General features: G+C 34.3%; 1 protein-coding gene and 2 pseudogenes across 1 annotated transcript; all 3 read left to right on the top strand.

Moving 5' to 3' along the window:
* LOC104753052 (E3 ubiquitin-protein ligase RHA1B-like) lies at window positions 4,955–5,757 on the top strand. Its single transcript, XM_010475328.2, has one exon. The coding sequence runs from the start codon at window positions 5,038–5,040 to the stop codon at window positions 5,563–5,565; it is 528 nt and encodes a 175-aa protein (XP_010473630.1). The 5' UTR covers window positions 4,955–5,037; the 3' UTR covers window positions 5,566–5,757.
* Window positions 9,470–11,355, top strand: LOC104754168 (annotated as a pseudogene).
* LOC104754167 lies at window positions 11,877–13,587 on the top strand (annotated as a pseudogene).

The raw sequence follows: 13,589 nt of genomic DNA, 5'->3' as shown, positions 1-13,589 counted from the left end.
AAAAAAAAAAAAAAAAAAAAAAAGACAAGTAATGCAGCTTTTTTTTTTCTTAAGGACACAGGTAAAATTAACAACCAACATTACATATTAAAAAATATATTTGTTCAGGTCATATTTTTTTAAAAAAAAAAATAAGAAATTACATGTTTGGTGGGCGATAAGAATATGGGTTTAATTGAAAAAGTAATTTGTCACTTTGCGTAGACATAGCCAGTTCAGATAATCGATTCCACTAAAACCTATATCAACTATATAGACATAGATATCTTATAGTAATACAAAAAAAGAACTAAATGTATATTAAAGAATTAACTAAAGTAATAGATGTATGTTTAAATATTATACTATAGTAATAGTTGACAACAAAATATCTTATAAATATTAATGAATGCCATAAAAGTCTTACTCAAATGTTTTCAATAAACAAAAAAAATTCCAACCTCTTTGGTTAGTTACAATTTTTTTACTAGATGTTACACTGTTATACTTTCTTTTATTGCCATTGTTAGTTACACTTTTACATATTGTTTGCCTTGATGCAATGATATAGTTCAGTTATAATAAGTCTTGTTGTAAGACATGAAACAGACTAATCTCGTACCTAATAAGTATATAGTATATATACTTATCAAGAATTGAAAGAAAGAAAAAAAGTGTAAAAAGAGAGGGAGGTGAATGGAAGGCACGTTAGTTTGCCTGCTAGAAGAGAAGGAGGAGACAATAGATTCGCTGCTCTTGTATTAGCTGTCTTTGTACTATTTTCATTTTTCTTTTCTTATTTTAGATCTTTTACTGTCTATCTTGTTATTATCTTACTTGAAATATAAAACTATAAATTAAAGTCCCGACTCAGAATTTTATTTTTAAAAATACTAATAGGTGACTGTGTTTGAACTTTGAACACATCTAGAAGACTAGAACTAACCATATTTTATCATACTAGTCAATAGTTTGTAACTTGTGTTGTTTGCGAACTGCGACCGATCTGTGTAAACAAATACTTGTTATTTGATAAATAGATAAATTATCATTCCATTTCCATCTAATGGAGTAATGGTTAAACGTTTTCATTTATAAAAACAATTTCATAAGCTTTTGTAAACAATTTCATAAACGTTTTATTGTATTTTTCGGATTTTTTTATTTTTATTTTTTCGTTGTTGGTCAATGTTTGAAACTTTGAATTACTAATATTTAGATGTACGAGTAGTGTGCCGAGCCAAACATATATCGTGTGTCCACACAGGCAAAGTGTACGGTCTGACATATACGGATAATAAAAAATATGTTTTTGTATAAATAAATTGTTAGAGACGATCCATATTTTTTAAAAAATACTAGAAAGCGTAAATAATGATAATTTTATTTCTAACCCAAAGGAAAAAAGAAAAGGCCTCGTGGTCCAAGTCAGTCTTCATGACCAATCATTAACATAGTGTGTTTTGTTCATATTTTTATCTTTTTAAAATTAGACCTCAATTTTATTTTAAATTTCGTAGTCGTAGCTTATAAAATTAGGGGTTTTCAGAATCAGTCTGAACACAAAATAGAATATAATTTAAAATTTGAAGAAGTTCTTTTTAAAAGAAATTTTGGTTTATTAAATCTGGAATTGGTTGTATTGTATAAAAGTTGATATATAGAAAGACGCATAGTATATTACTAATTATGGTTTAGCTGGATGTTTAAAATAATGAGAGTGATTAGTTGGTCGATTACTGACAAAACGACAGTGTCTGACATGCAAAACTGGAATGAATTTTGTAGTTTTCCGTTGAATTAGCAGACAAGTTTCAAGTTAAAGATGTTTTAACTCTACTTTTTAAACTTAAAGCTACCCATTTCCTGTAATATTTTTTCTTTCATTGCAGCTCTTTCTTTTAATAATTTAAATCCTGCAAAGAATAACTAAAGCAAAAAACATGCTGCCACTACAGTAATCCGTACAGAACAAACACAACTATACAATTTTTATAATTTATACTGTATTGAATTTTATTGGGAAAAGGATAGGTACTTTTGATACAAATTTTATTTACATTTAAATGATAAATGTGCTCTCATTATTATATAAAGAAAAAAAATAGCATGTTGGGGAAGACCACAAAAATGAAACTGAGATTAACCCTTAAAAATAGCATGGTTTCGTATTAAATTTTAAGTTTTATCCCGTTATATTTTTTCAAAGTGTTATTTACCATCAAATCTTTATTTATGCTTCTAAGTAGTGGCAAATCTTTAAAAAACATTTATCAGGAGTCAAATATATTAAAAAGAAAGGTATACATAATAGAAAGTAAAAAAAAAATAGAAATGTGTGAGAGAATTTGGAGATTCAGTCACAAAATTTTCAGTGGTACCAATTATTCTCTTCAAAATCAATGAAAATTAATTTAAATCATTATATAGGATCCTCCCTCCCATACAAGTTGCTACAGTAAAAAACTGCTTACACTATTTTTTTTAATTATCATTGCTCTTAAGTAATACACTTTTACCAAATTATACAAAAATAGAGTAGTTTTCTCTCTTCAATTATTTGATTAAAATAATAATTAGTTTTTCCAAAGTTCTTCTTAAAACTGATTTGGTTGTTAACTTGTTATATTAAGAGATTGCCCAGACAAAAAGGATTTAATCTTGGCTGGATTTAGCTGGCCTATCTGTTAATATATCTCTACTCTCTAGTAACGCCAAAAATGAACAGTGAGTAGACTATTTAATTATTCCCTAACCCTTGTTTCCAATATGTATATATTACTCACATGTATATACATGAGTTTTGTGATAAACTTGATCTACTTAAATTTACGTAGATGCATAAACAAATTTGCATATATAAAAATCCTTAACTGATATGTGATATTATATATGTATATGAACTGCCCTATTATATGTATGTTAATGTATAGTTATAGNTCTCTCTCTCTCTCTCTCTCTCTCTCTCTCTCTCTCTCTCTCTCTCTCTCTCTCTCTCTCTCTCTCTCTCTCTCTCTCTCTCTCTCTCTCTCTCTCTCTCTCTCTCTCTCTCTCTCTCTCTCTCTCTCTCTCTCTCTCTCTCTCTCTCTCTCTCTCTCTCTCTCTCTCTCTCTCTCTCTCTCTCTCTCTCTCTCTCTCTCTCTCTCTCTCTCTCTCTCTCTCTCTCTCTCTCTCTCTCTCTCTCTCTCTCTCTCTCTCTCTCTCTCTCTCTCTCTCTCTCTCTCTCTCTCTCTCTCTCTCTCTCTCTCTCTCTCTCTCTCTCTCTCTCTCTCTCTCTCTCTCTCTCTCTCTCTCTCTCTCTCTCTCTCTCTCTCTCTCTCTCTCTCTCTCTCTCTCTCTCTCTCTCTCTCTCTCTCTCTCTCTCTCTCTCTCTCTCTCTCTCTCTCTCTCTCTCTCTCTCTCTCTCTCTCTCTCTCTCTCTCTCTCTCTCTCTCTCTCTCTCTCTCTCTCTCTCTCTCTCTCTCTCTCTCTCTCTCTCTCTCTCTCTCTCTCTCTCTCTCTCTCTCTCTCTCTCTCTCTCTCTCTCTCTCTCTCTCTCTCTCTCTCTCTCTCTCTCTCTCTCTCTCTCTCTCTCTCTCTCTCTCTCTCTTCCTCTAGAAATAGATCCTCTAAATATTGTATTCTAGAAGTATTAGAATAACAGAATCAAAAACGAAATTGAAGAGCTATAAATACTTTTCTACGTAATTAATTTGAGGTCCATAATCATTTGTCAAAAAAATATGACGATGTACACAGATTGATGATAGCTCAACCGGTCGTTTTAAGATACAAACATAATTTGGAATTGAATTTAGATTCTGTCAATCATCGTAAGTATCATCACTGTGGTATCCAATAAACTGAGTTTAATAATTACAATTTCGTTTTGTTTCAATTTTCTTAAACTAACACGTAACAGCCAATTAAAAAGAGTTCTGGTGTAATTTTATAGAATACTTTATAATTTACATTCACGTGAAACAAGAATCAAGCAACAAAAAGTTCCTCTTACAAAACATTAAAAATAGATCTACACAAAATGTGTGTATATAGACATTTTGGCCTATAGCATAGTTCAATAGAGGTAACAGACAAAATGAAATGAAATGAACCTAACTATCTGTCTCTCCACCTCGATTACTTGTCGTGTGTCGGACTATTTTTATACTAATAATTTACGAATCTGACTAGTTTGGGTTATACGTAAAGATCAAATTCTTAAAATGGAGTGACAGATTCAAAACTCGTTTTTTTTAATAATCGGAAGATATTGAACCAAATTCTAGAATAATCTTTGGGACTATTTAGAAAAGTTCTTACATCTTTGTCATTCAAAATAGTTACAATAGCTGACATCATAATTAAAACCGCATGGAAAATTTGAACCCTTAACCGTATATAGGTATGAGTTTTTGTTTTTTACTATATTAGTTTTTTTTTTTTGTGCAACCATTTTTTACTATATTAGTTATGCGTATATATTCATGGGGTGATAAGATATTACATTTCTGTACCTCTACCATATTACTTTATACTGTATTTGTCACAGAATTGAACTCTCTTTTTAATTACTTTCATGAATACGTGTTTCTTTTTTTCCTTTCTAAAACCTTTCTTCGCTTAATAGAACTGTAAAAAAGGTTAAAATCAAATGGAAGTTACATTTAGTTATTTTTATGCTAAAGTCCAACGTAAATGGAAATATGAAAATGATGTTTTCTAAAATAAATGGACACAACAAAATGATCAAAATTTAATTATATATAGGAATAAAAAGAGAAATCAATTAGCCTCTATATAATTATAAAACCTAAAGAAACATCACCACCACATTCCTGGCTATATCCTTCATCTAGAACAATTATTAAAAAGAATCAAAATACCAAAGAAAAACACGCAAATAAGTGGACCTTATTGAATATTAAATTAATAATGCATTCATTAAGTAACTAATCACATCTAAACTATATATATAAATCCCACTTCCCCCATCTTATCATCACAATCCAAACTCTCTCTCTCTCTCTCTCTCTCTCTCCTCTCTCAGTTAACATATCTCTCTCTAACGGCGAGGCAATGGGTTTTCCGGTGGGTTACTCCGAGCTCCTTCTCCCAAAAATCTTTCTTTACTTGCTCTCTTTCTTAGGTCTGATCCGTAAACTCATCTCCACAATGTTCAAAGTCATTGGTCTACCTGACTTCTTGGAACCTGAACCACTCTCAACCTCATGGCCCGACCCACCACCACCGACCTTAACCAAACCGGAGTCAGCAGCGATACTAGCCGGAGAGATGTTGCCGGTTGTTAAATTCTCGGATCTAAACCGACCCGAATCCGAATGCTGCGCGGTGTGTCTCTACGATTTCGAGAACGAAGACGAGATCCGACGGCTGACGAACTGTAGACATATATTTCACCGGGGATGTTTGGACCGTTGGATGATGGGTTACAATCAGATGACGTGTCCGCTTTGTCGAACGCAGTTTATACCCGATCATCTTCAACTTGAGTTTAACCAAAGACTTTGGTCTGAATCTAGTGGAGCTGCTTCTCAACTTGTTGATGATGAATCATCATCTCATGAGAGGGAATATATATATTAATTATTTTAAATTATTTTCTAGTCTTTTTGTATTTTATAATTGGGTTTGGTGGGAGATGGATGTAAATATTTTTTTTAAAAATAGGTAGTGGTTACAGGTTTAGTGAAAAAAAAAAAGAAGAGACGAAGAAGAAGAAAAAATTTGTATTATCCATCCCTGAGAAAATGAAATTACATTTTGAGTTATTAAAAAGTTGTAAACTTTTTTTCTTGCTAAGGGAAATAATAATTAAATAATAATAATAAGCTTATTTGCTAACAAATTACCGAATGTGTTTTTTTTTTTTTTTCATATTGTATATATCTTGTTTAGAAGTTATTTTTTTTTAATTGTTTACTTGTTTACACCTAGCTACCTCCTCAATCATAACTTTTACTTCTTTAAGATAAGCGGCGCTTACCTCAATGTTATCTTTCTTTTTATAGTTTAAAATCAACGTGCCTAGGTCATTGGAGATAAGATAGTTTGTTCGTTCACTATTACAACATGCTGAACTAAAAAATGTCAACATGTACTTGAAGTGTTCTATACAAACTTGTTAACCAAAACGCCGAAACGCTGCTGAGTCTGAATCAACTGAGAGATCACAAATCTTAACTCTTCATCATTACGAGTTAGGACTTTAGGAGCCAAAAAGAAACAAGAGCATTTGGAATTAATAGACTTTTTTGAAGAGTTTCGTATAATTATAGAAGTAAGAAAGAGGTCCAGAGTTGTGTTTGTAAACTATAGTTCAAGCAAAGGCGTGTGACTCAGGGGAAGTTTCCCATGTGAATGTAAGTAAACCTTTGGAGTATGTTATGCTTTTCGCCACGTGGTGTACGTGGACTTGTCTGTGCGTGTGCTTAGGCTAATTAGGCTATTACATATTGAGCCCACACGCTTCTAATCAGTTTCTGCTTTCGGTTTTACCACAAAAATGAAAGAATAACAAATCATTTTTTTTCATAAAATTGGTAAAAATATGCGATTATATACATAAAAACTGTAAAATCTTATAATCAATCCTTTATTTTGACCATTATATTTTTAGTATTATGTGGATTAACAACCAGAATTTGTGCCATCATGTTGATTAAATTTTTTGCAACTGGTAGAGTAATATATTTCCAAACATGAAAGTTCTGTTCTTTTTCTTTGTGTGGGAATGCGCTGAATTTTTCTAAGTATAGAGGGAGAGATGCCGTTTAGTTAACTGATATACTGTATAAGTCTTCTAACATTTGTTGTGGTTGACCCACTTTGACTAGAAAGCGTAAAGGCAACAAAAAAAGCCGGTATGTGTGAAAGTTCACATATGAATCATTAGCTTTATACATTATATAGGTTTTGGACATTTTCACTATACCTAGATAAACTTCCAAAGCAATATAGCCCATCCTCGATGGTTCCACGTCCACCCCTCGTGCGCCAATTTGAACAAAAAGAATCGATAATTAAGTTAAAAGTGATCATAATATATAGTACTAATTACAAAGACAACTTAGGTTGTGAAACAAAATAAAAGACCTACTCTGGTTGGCATTTTATGTAGTCGTCTCATTAATACCATCATTCTTTTGTAATATTAAAACACTTCAAAAACAAATATAATCTCACACATACAAAACACTTTTGGTTCATAAGGTAAGACGAGAATGGGACTAACTTAAGTGACATCTCTCGAGGGACATAGTGGTGTTGAAGCATTGTTGGATGGAGGCTATTTAGAGAATGTATGCCAACAAATAATACTGATTGATTACATCTATCAGTATTATTTAGTGTGTATTATAAGCAAGCATTTACTTCATTTTAATCTTGAGAGAGATAGAAAAGAAAGAAGATACAAACCTGTTCCGTGAGTTGTCTTACATCTCGACCCTCTTTATTACTTTTTGCAGCGCCTAGCTCCACACCAAAAACCCTTTCCGCGAATTTCAATGTGCTTACGGTCTCAGCATATGAGTCTCCATCAAGATTAACTTGGACAAACATAAGAGTTTTGGCTTGTCCTCCTAAGAAACAAGATAGTATATTTAAGGGAACCAACCAAAAGACAAATTTATGTGATACATATAACCAAAATCCTAGTGTCAACTCAAAGAGTGATAATTGAATACCCAAAGAACTTTGAAGGACTTAACCTAGAAAAACAGGAGATAAGTAAGTATATTCTATATAGAGTCTTTGACTAATTGACCTAGCTAATAAGTATAAATATATATTTTTTTTTGTCAACAAAGTACAAGATCAGTTCAAATGAGCAAATTAGAAGGAAAATCGTTTATATAGGTAATTAGATGCGAATTGATATTTTTCCTAATTTGCTTAATGAAAAGTTGAAAGTGTCATAATTTATTTTGGTTACTCATGATAAATTTAGATACTTAAAGCTTTGTTTTTTATTATTATTTTGATTTATTTTTTAATACAAATTATGAGAATTGTTACATAAATGATACTACCACTAACAAAAATTTTCTGATCCTAGTATATCTACCACATACTACAAACTGTAAAAGTATTATTAATCAACTTTTGGTAAGACCATTAGGCAAAAACTTCTAGATTTTATTTAACCATGGTTTGTATTTTCTTTCTTTTTCTATCTCTCTCAATAATACTGATTGATATAATCTACAAATTAAAATTCTCTAATCAAGTCAGAATAATCCCTTTGCTTTTAATTCAATTCCAATTTCAAGACACAAGTAGTAAAATAACAGTCATCACCAATTTACTCCAAAGCTTATTTATAATACAATGTTGAATAACACCCCCTAAAACAAACACATTATCACTACGTCCTCCTCAAAGAATTTGTTGGCACATAGGACACCTAACTTCAACAAGGGTCCTTATGTAATTATACACACAAGCCTTGTGGAGGACGTGGTTACAAGGATGAAATCCGGTCAGATATTCAGCGGGAGCTACAGTGGTATCTTCCAAACAAATTTCACACTCTGTCTCGACCTCTTCGGGAGGAATGTCTTCACGCCACTGTCGGACTGCCCAGTTATCAACACTCCTCCTAGTGTGAATAACGCCGAACTCTTCCTGAAAGTGTATGATTGCATGCCTCCCGAACAGGTTCGGGTAAACGCTATCAGCTATCTGCTGAGAATTTATGTGATAGATACCCAAGGAACTTTGAAGGACTTGACCTAGAAAAACATACTCAGAAGATAAATAAGTATATTCTCCATAGTCTTTAACTAATTGACCTAGCTATAAGTATAAATATTTTTTTTTCTTTGTCAACAAATTACAATATCAGTTCAAATGAGCCAATTAGAAGGAAAATCGTTTATATAGGTAATTAGATGCGAATTGATATATTTTCTAATTTACTTAATGAAAAATTGAAAGTGTCATAATTTATTTTGGTTACTAATGATAAATTTAGATACTTCAGCTTTGTTTTTTTATCGTTTTGATTTATTATTTAATACAAATTATGAGAATTATTACATAAACGATTCTACGAGTGACAATTCTTTCTGGTTCTAGTACATCTACCATATACTACAAACTGTAAAAGTATTATTAATCAACTTTTGGTAAAACCATTAGGCAAAAAAACTTCTAGATTTATTTAACCATGGTTTCTATTTTCTTTCTTTTTTCTATCTCTCTCAATAATACTGATTGATATTATCTACAAATTAAAATTCTCTAATCAAGTCAGAATAATCCCTTTGCTATAAATTTCAAGACACAGGTAGTAAAATAACAGCCATCACCAATTTACTCCAAAGCTTATTTATAAACCGGTTTGATCAAAATTGGTTTAGTAATAAGTTCTAAACCAGAACTCCACCGGTTTGCATATCTCTCCTCTCCGTGTAGGGTTTTTTTACGATTTGCAGAGAGTTGTGAGTGGGAGGAGTGAGTAAAGAAGTCTTCTCAAATCGATAAGATGGAGAGATCGATTTCATCGACGGCGAAGAGATTTGTTCGCCGGAATCTCCAGTGGAAAGGTAATCCTCGAACCGCTCCTTCTTCCTTTATTCATTGCTACGGACGACGAGCTTTCGCTAGTGCTAGTGGTGATTACAGAGAGAAATTGAGTAGAAATAGGCTGAGTGATTTAAAGCTAGATGATGCAATTGGATTGTTCGGTGACATGGTACAGTCTCGTCCTTTACCTTCCATTGTTGAATTCAGCAAACTGTTGAGTGTTATTGCTAAGATGAAGAAGTTTGATGTTGTCATCTCCCTGGGGGAGAAGATGCAAAATCTGGGAATTTCACATGATCTCTTTACTTACAGTATTTTCGTAAACTGTTTCTGCCACTCTTCTCAACTCTCTCTTGCTTTAGCTGTTCTTGGGAAGATGATGAAACTCGGTTATGAGCCCGATGTTGTCACGCTTTCTTCTCTTCTCAATGGTTTCTGTCACAGTAAGAGGATTTCTGATGCCATAGCTTTGGTTGATCAGATGGTGGCAATGGGATATAAACCTGATACGGTGACATTTACAACTCTTATCCATGGTCTTTTTCTCCACAACAAAGCTTCCGAAGCTGTGGCTTTAGTTGACCGAATGGCTGAGAAAGGGTGTCAACCGGACCTGGTAACATACGGTGTGGTAGTAAACGGTATATGTAAGAGAGGTGATACCGATTTGGCTTTAAATCTGCTTAAGAAGATGGAGAAAGGGAAAATAGAGGCTGACGTTGTGATCTACAACACAATCATCGATGCTCTTTGCAAATACAAACATGTGAATGATGCACTCGACCTATTCAATGAAATGGAGATCAAAGGAATCAGACCGGATGTTTTTACCTACAACTCCCTCATTAGTTGCCTTTGTAATTACGCAAGATGGGATGAATCTGCTAGACTCCTAAGCGATATGATTGAGAGGAAAATCAACCCCAATGTAGTTACTTTCAGTGCATTGATAGATGCGTTTGCGAAAGAGGGGAAGCTTTTAGAGGCTGAAAGGTTGTACAAGGAGATGATCCAAAGGTCTATAGATCCCAATATTTTCACTTACAATTCGTTGATCAATGGGTTTTGCATGCACAATCGCCTCAAGAAGGCTAAGGATATGTTTGCTTTCATGGTTAGCAAAGATTGTCTGCCAGACGTAGTGACTTATTCTACTCTTATAAAGGGATTTTGCAAGTGCAAGAGAGTAGAAGAAGGCATGGAACTCTTCCGTGAGATGTCTCAGAGAGGAGTGATGGGCGACACTGTTGCTTACACCACACTTATCCAAGGGTTTTTTCAAAATGGCGACTGTGATTCTGCCCAAATGGTATTCAGACAGATGGTTTCTGATGGTGTGTCTGCCAGTATTATGACGTACAACATATTATTAGATGGGCTCTGTAATAACGGGAAACTAGAGAAAGCATTGGTCATATTTAAGGACATGCAAAAGAGTGAAATTGAAATTGATATTTTTACATATAATGCTATGATTGATGGGATGTGCAAGGCTGGTAAGGTGGGAGAAGCGTGGGATTTATTTTGTAACCTCGGCCTTAAGAGATTGAAGCCTAATGTTGTAACCTACACTACAATGATCTCAGGATTATGTAGGAAACACTTGATGCAAGAAGCGGATGCCTTGTTTAGAAAAACGAAAGAAGATGGGCCTCTCCCAGATAGTGGTACATATAATATGCTGATCAGGGCACATCTAAGAGATGTGAAAAAGCTGCATCAGCAGAACTCATCAACGAAATGAGAAGTTGCCGGTTTGCTGGAGATGCTTCGACCTTTGGCTTGGTGACTAATATGTTACATGATGGAAGATTGGACAAAAGCTTCCTCGATATGCTTTCTTAAAACAGTTGTTGCAATGTCTGATCATTCTAAAATACGACTGATTCTAATTGTCACTTTCTTGCTAAGTTACAAACAAGAATTGATGGAAACAATTGTTGTCTTGTCGAGACAAAAATCATCTTCTTGAGAAGCTCCTATCATGACAACATGTTACATCAAACGAGTACGATTATAGAGTTCAGATGATGTTATAGGTTTAATTGTTTGTTTTATCTTTACTTTTCCTTCATAAGGCAAACGTACTTTGTGATTGTGAACAAAATAAACCAAACCGTACCAGAGTAGTCAGAGTGAACCGGTCGGTTATTAAAATCGGAGATGATATCTGTGCCGTCAACAACAAAAAAAATCGAAAAAGCAGTCACTCTCTCCTTATCGAAACTATGAGATTTGCGATTGGATTGACGGCGACGAGATTTGTTCTGAGGAAAGGTAAGAATGGTACTGCTTCTCCCTCGTTTCTCCTTTACTGGGTTCGATCTTTTTCTGATTTCAGAGAGAAATTGAGTAGAAGTGATTTAAAGCTAGACGATGCAATTGATCTGTTCGGTGAGATGGTACAGTCTCGTCCTTTGCCTTCAATTATCGAGTTTAGTAAATTGTTGAGTGCCATTGCCAAAATGAACAAGTATGATGTTGTCATCTCCTTTGGGGAGCAGATGCAGAAGTTGGGAATTTCTCATAATCACTATACTTATAGCATTTTGATTAACTGTTTTTGTCGCCGCTCTCAAATCTCTCTTGGTTTAGCTCTTCTGGGAAAGATGATGAAACTCGGCTATGAGCCTAGCGTTGTCACGCTTTCTTCTCTTGTCAATGGTTTCTGTCATGGTAAACGGATTTCGGATGCCATAGCTTTGGTTGATCAGATGGTGGAAATGGGATATTAACCTAATACTGTTACATTTACAACTCTGATTCATGGGCTTTTTCTCCACAACAAAGCTTCAGAAGCCGTGGCTTTAGTTGACCGAATGGTTGTAAAAGGTTGTCAACCAAATCTGGTTACTTACGGTGTGGTAGTAAATGGATTATGTAAGAGAGGTGACATTGATTTGGCTTTAAATCTTCTCAAGAAGATGGAGAATGGGAAAATAGAGGTTGACGTTGTGATCTACAACACAATCATTGATAGTCTCTGCAAATACAGACATGTGAATGATGCACTCGACCTATTCAACGAAATGGAGACCAAAGGAATTAGAGCCAATGTTGTTACCTACAACTGCCTTATAAGTTGCCTTTGTAATTACGGAAGATGGAATGATGCCTCTCAACTACTTAGAGATATGATTGAGAGGAAAATCAACCCAAATGTAGTCACTTTCAGCGCATTGATTGATGCGTTTGTGAAAGAAGGGAAGCTTAGAAGCTGATAAATTGTACGAAGAGATGATCAAAAGGTCTATAGATCCTACTATTTACACGTTCAGTTCATTGATCAACGGGTTTTGCATGCACGATCGTCTAAACGAGGCTAAGCAAATGTTTGAGCTCATGGTTAGCAAGGATTGCCTCCCAAACATAGTGACATATAATACTCTTATAAAGGGATTTTGCAAGTGTAAAAGGATAGATGATGCTATGGAAGTCTTCCGTGAGATGTCTCAGAGAGGGTTGGTTGGCAACACAGTCACTTACACCACTCTTATCCAAGGATTTTTTCAAGCTAATGATTGTGAAAAGGCCCAATTGGTATTTAAACAGATGAATAATGATGGTGTGCCTCCCAATATCATGACATACAACATTTTGTTAGTTGGACTTTGTAATCATAGGAAGCTAGAGAAAGCATTGGTGGTATTCGAGTATATGCAAAAGAGTAAACTGGAACTTAATATCGTCACATTTAATATTATGATTGAAGGTATGTGCAAGGCTGGGAAGGTGGAAGATGGGTGGGATCTATTTTGTACCCTCAGCCTTCAAGGAGTGAAACCTGATGTTATAACCTACAACACAATGATCTCAGGATTTTGTAGGAAAGGTTTAAAGGAGGAAGCAGGTGCCTTGTTCAATAAAATGAAAGAAGACGGACCTCTTCCAAATAGCGGTACTTATAATACGCTTATTAGGGCGCATCTTAGAGATGGTGACAAAGCAGCATCAGCGGAACTCATCAGAGAAATGAGGAGTTGCGGGTTTGTTGGAGATGCTTCAACTTTTGGCTTGGTCACAAATATGTTGTTTGATGGGAGATAGGACAAAAGCTTCTTGGAAATGCTTTCTTAAGA

Source organism: Camelina sativa, chromosome 16 (assembly GCF_000633955.1).
Source record: "Camelina sativa cultivar DH55 chromosome 16, Cs, whole genome shotgun sequence".
In the NCBI taxonomy this organism is placed as follows: Eukaryota; Viridiplantae; Streptophyta; class Magnoliopsida; order Brassicales; family Brassicaceae; genus Camelina; species Camelina sativa.
Note: the sequence above shows the minus strand (reverse complement) of the source record. Positions and strands in the feature narration are given on the sequence as shown.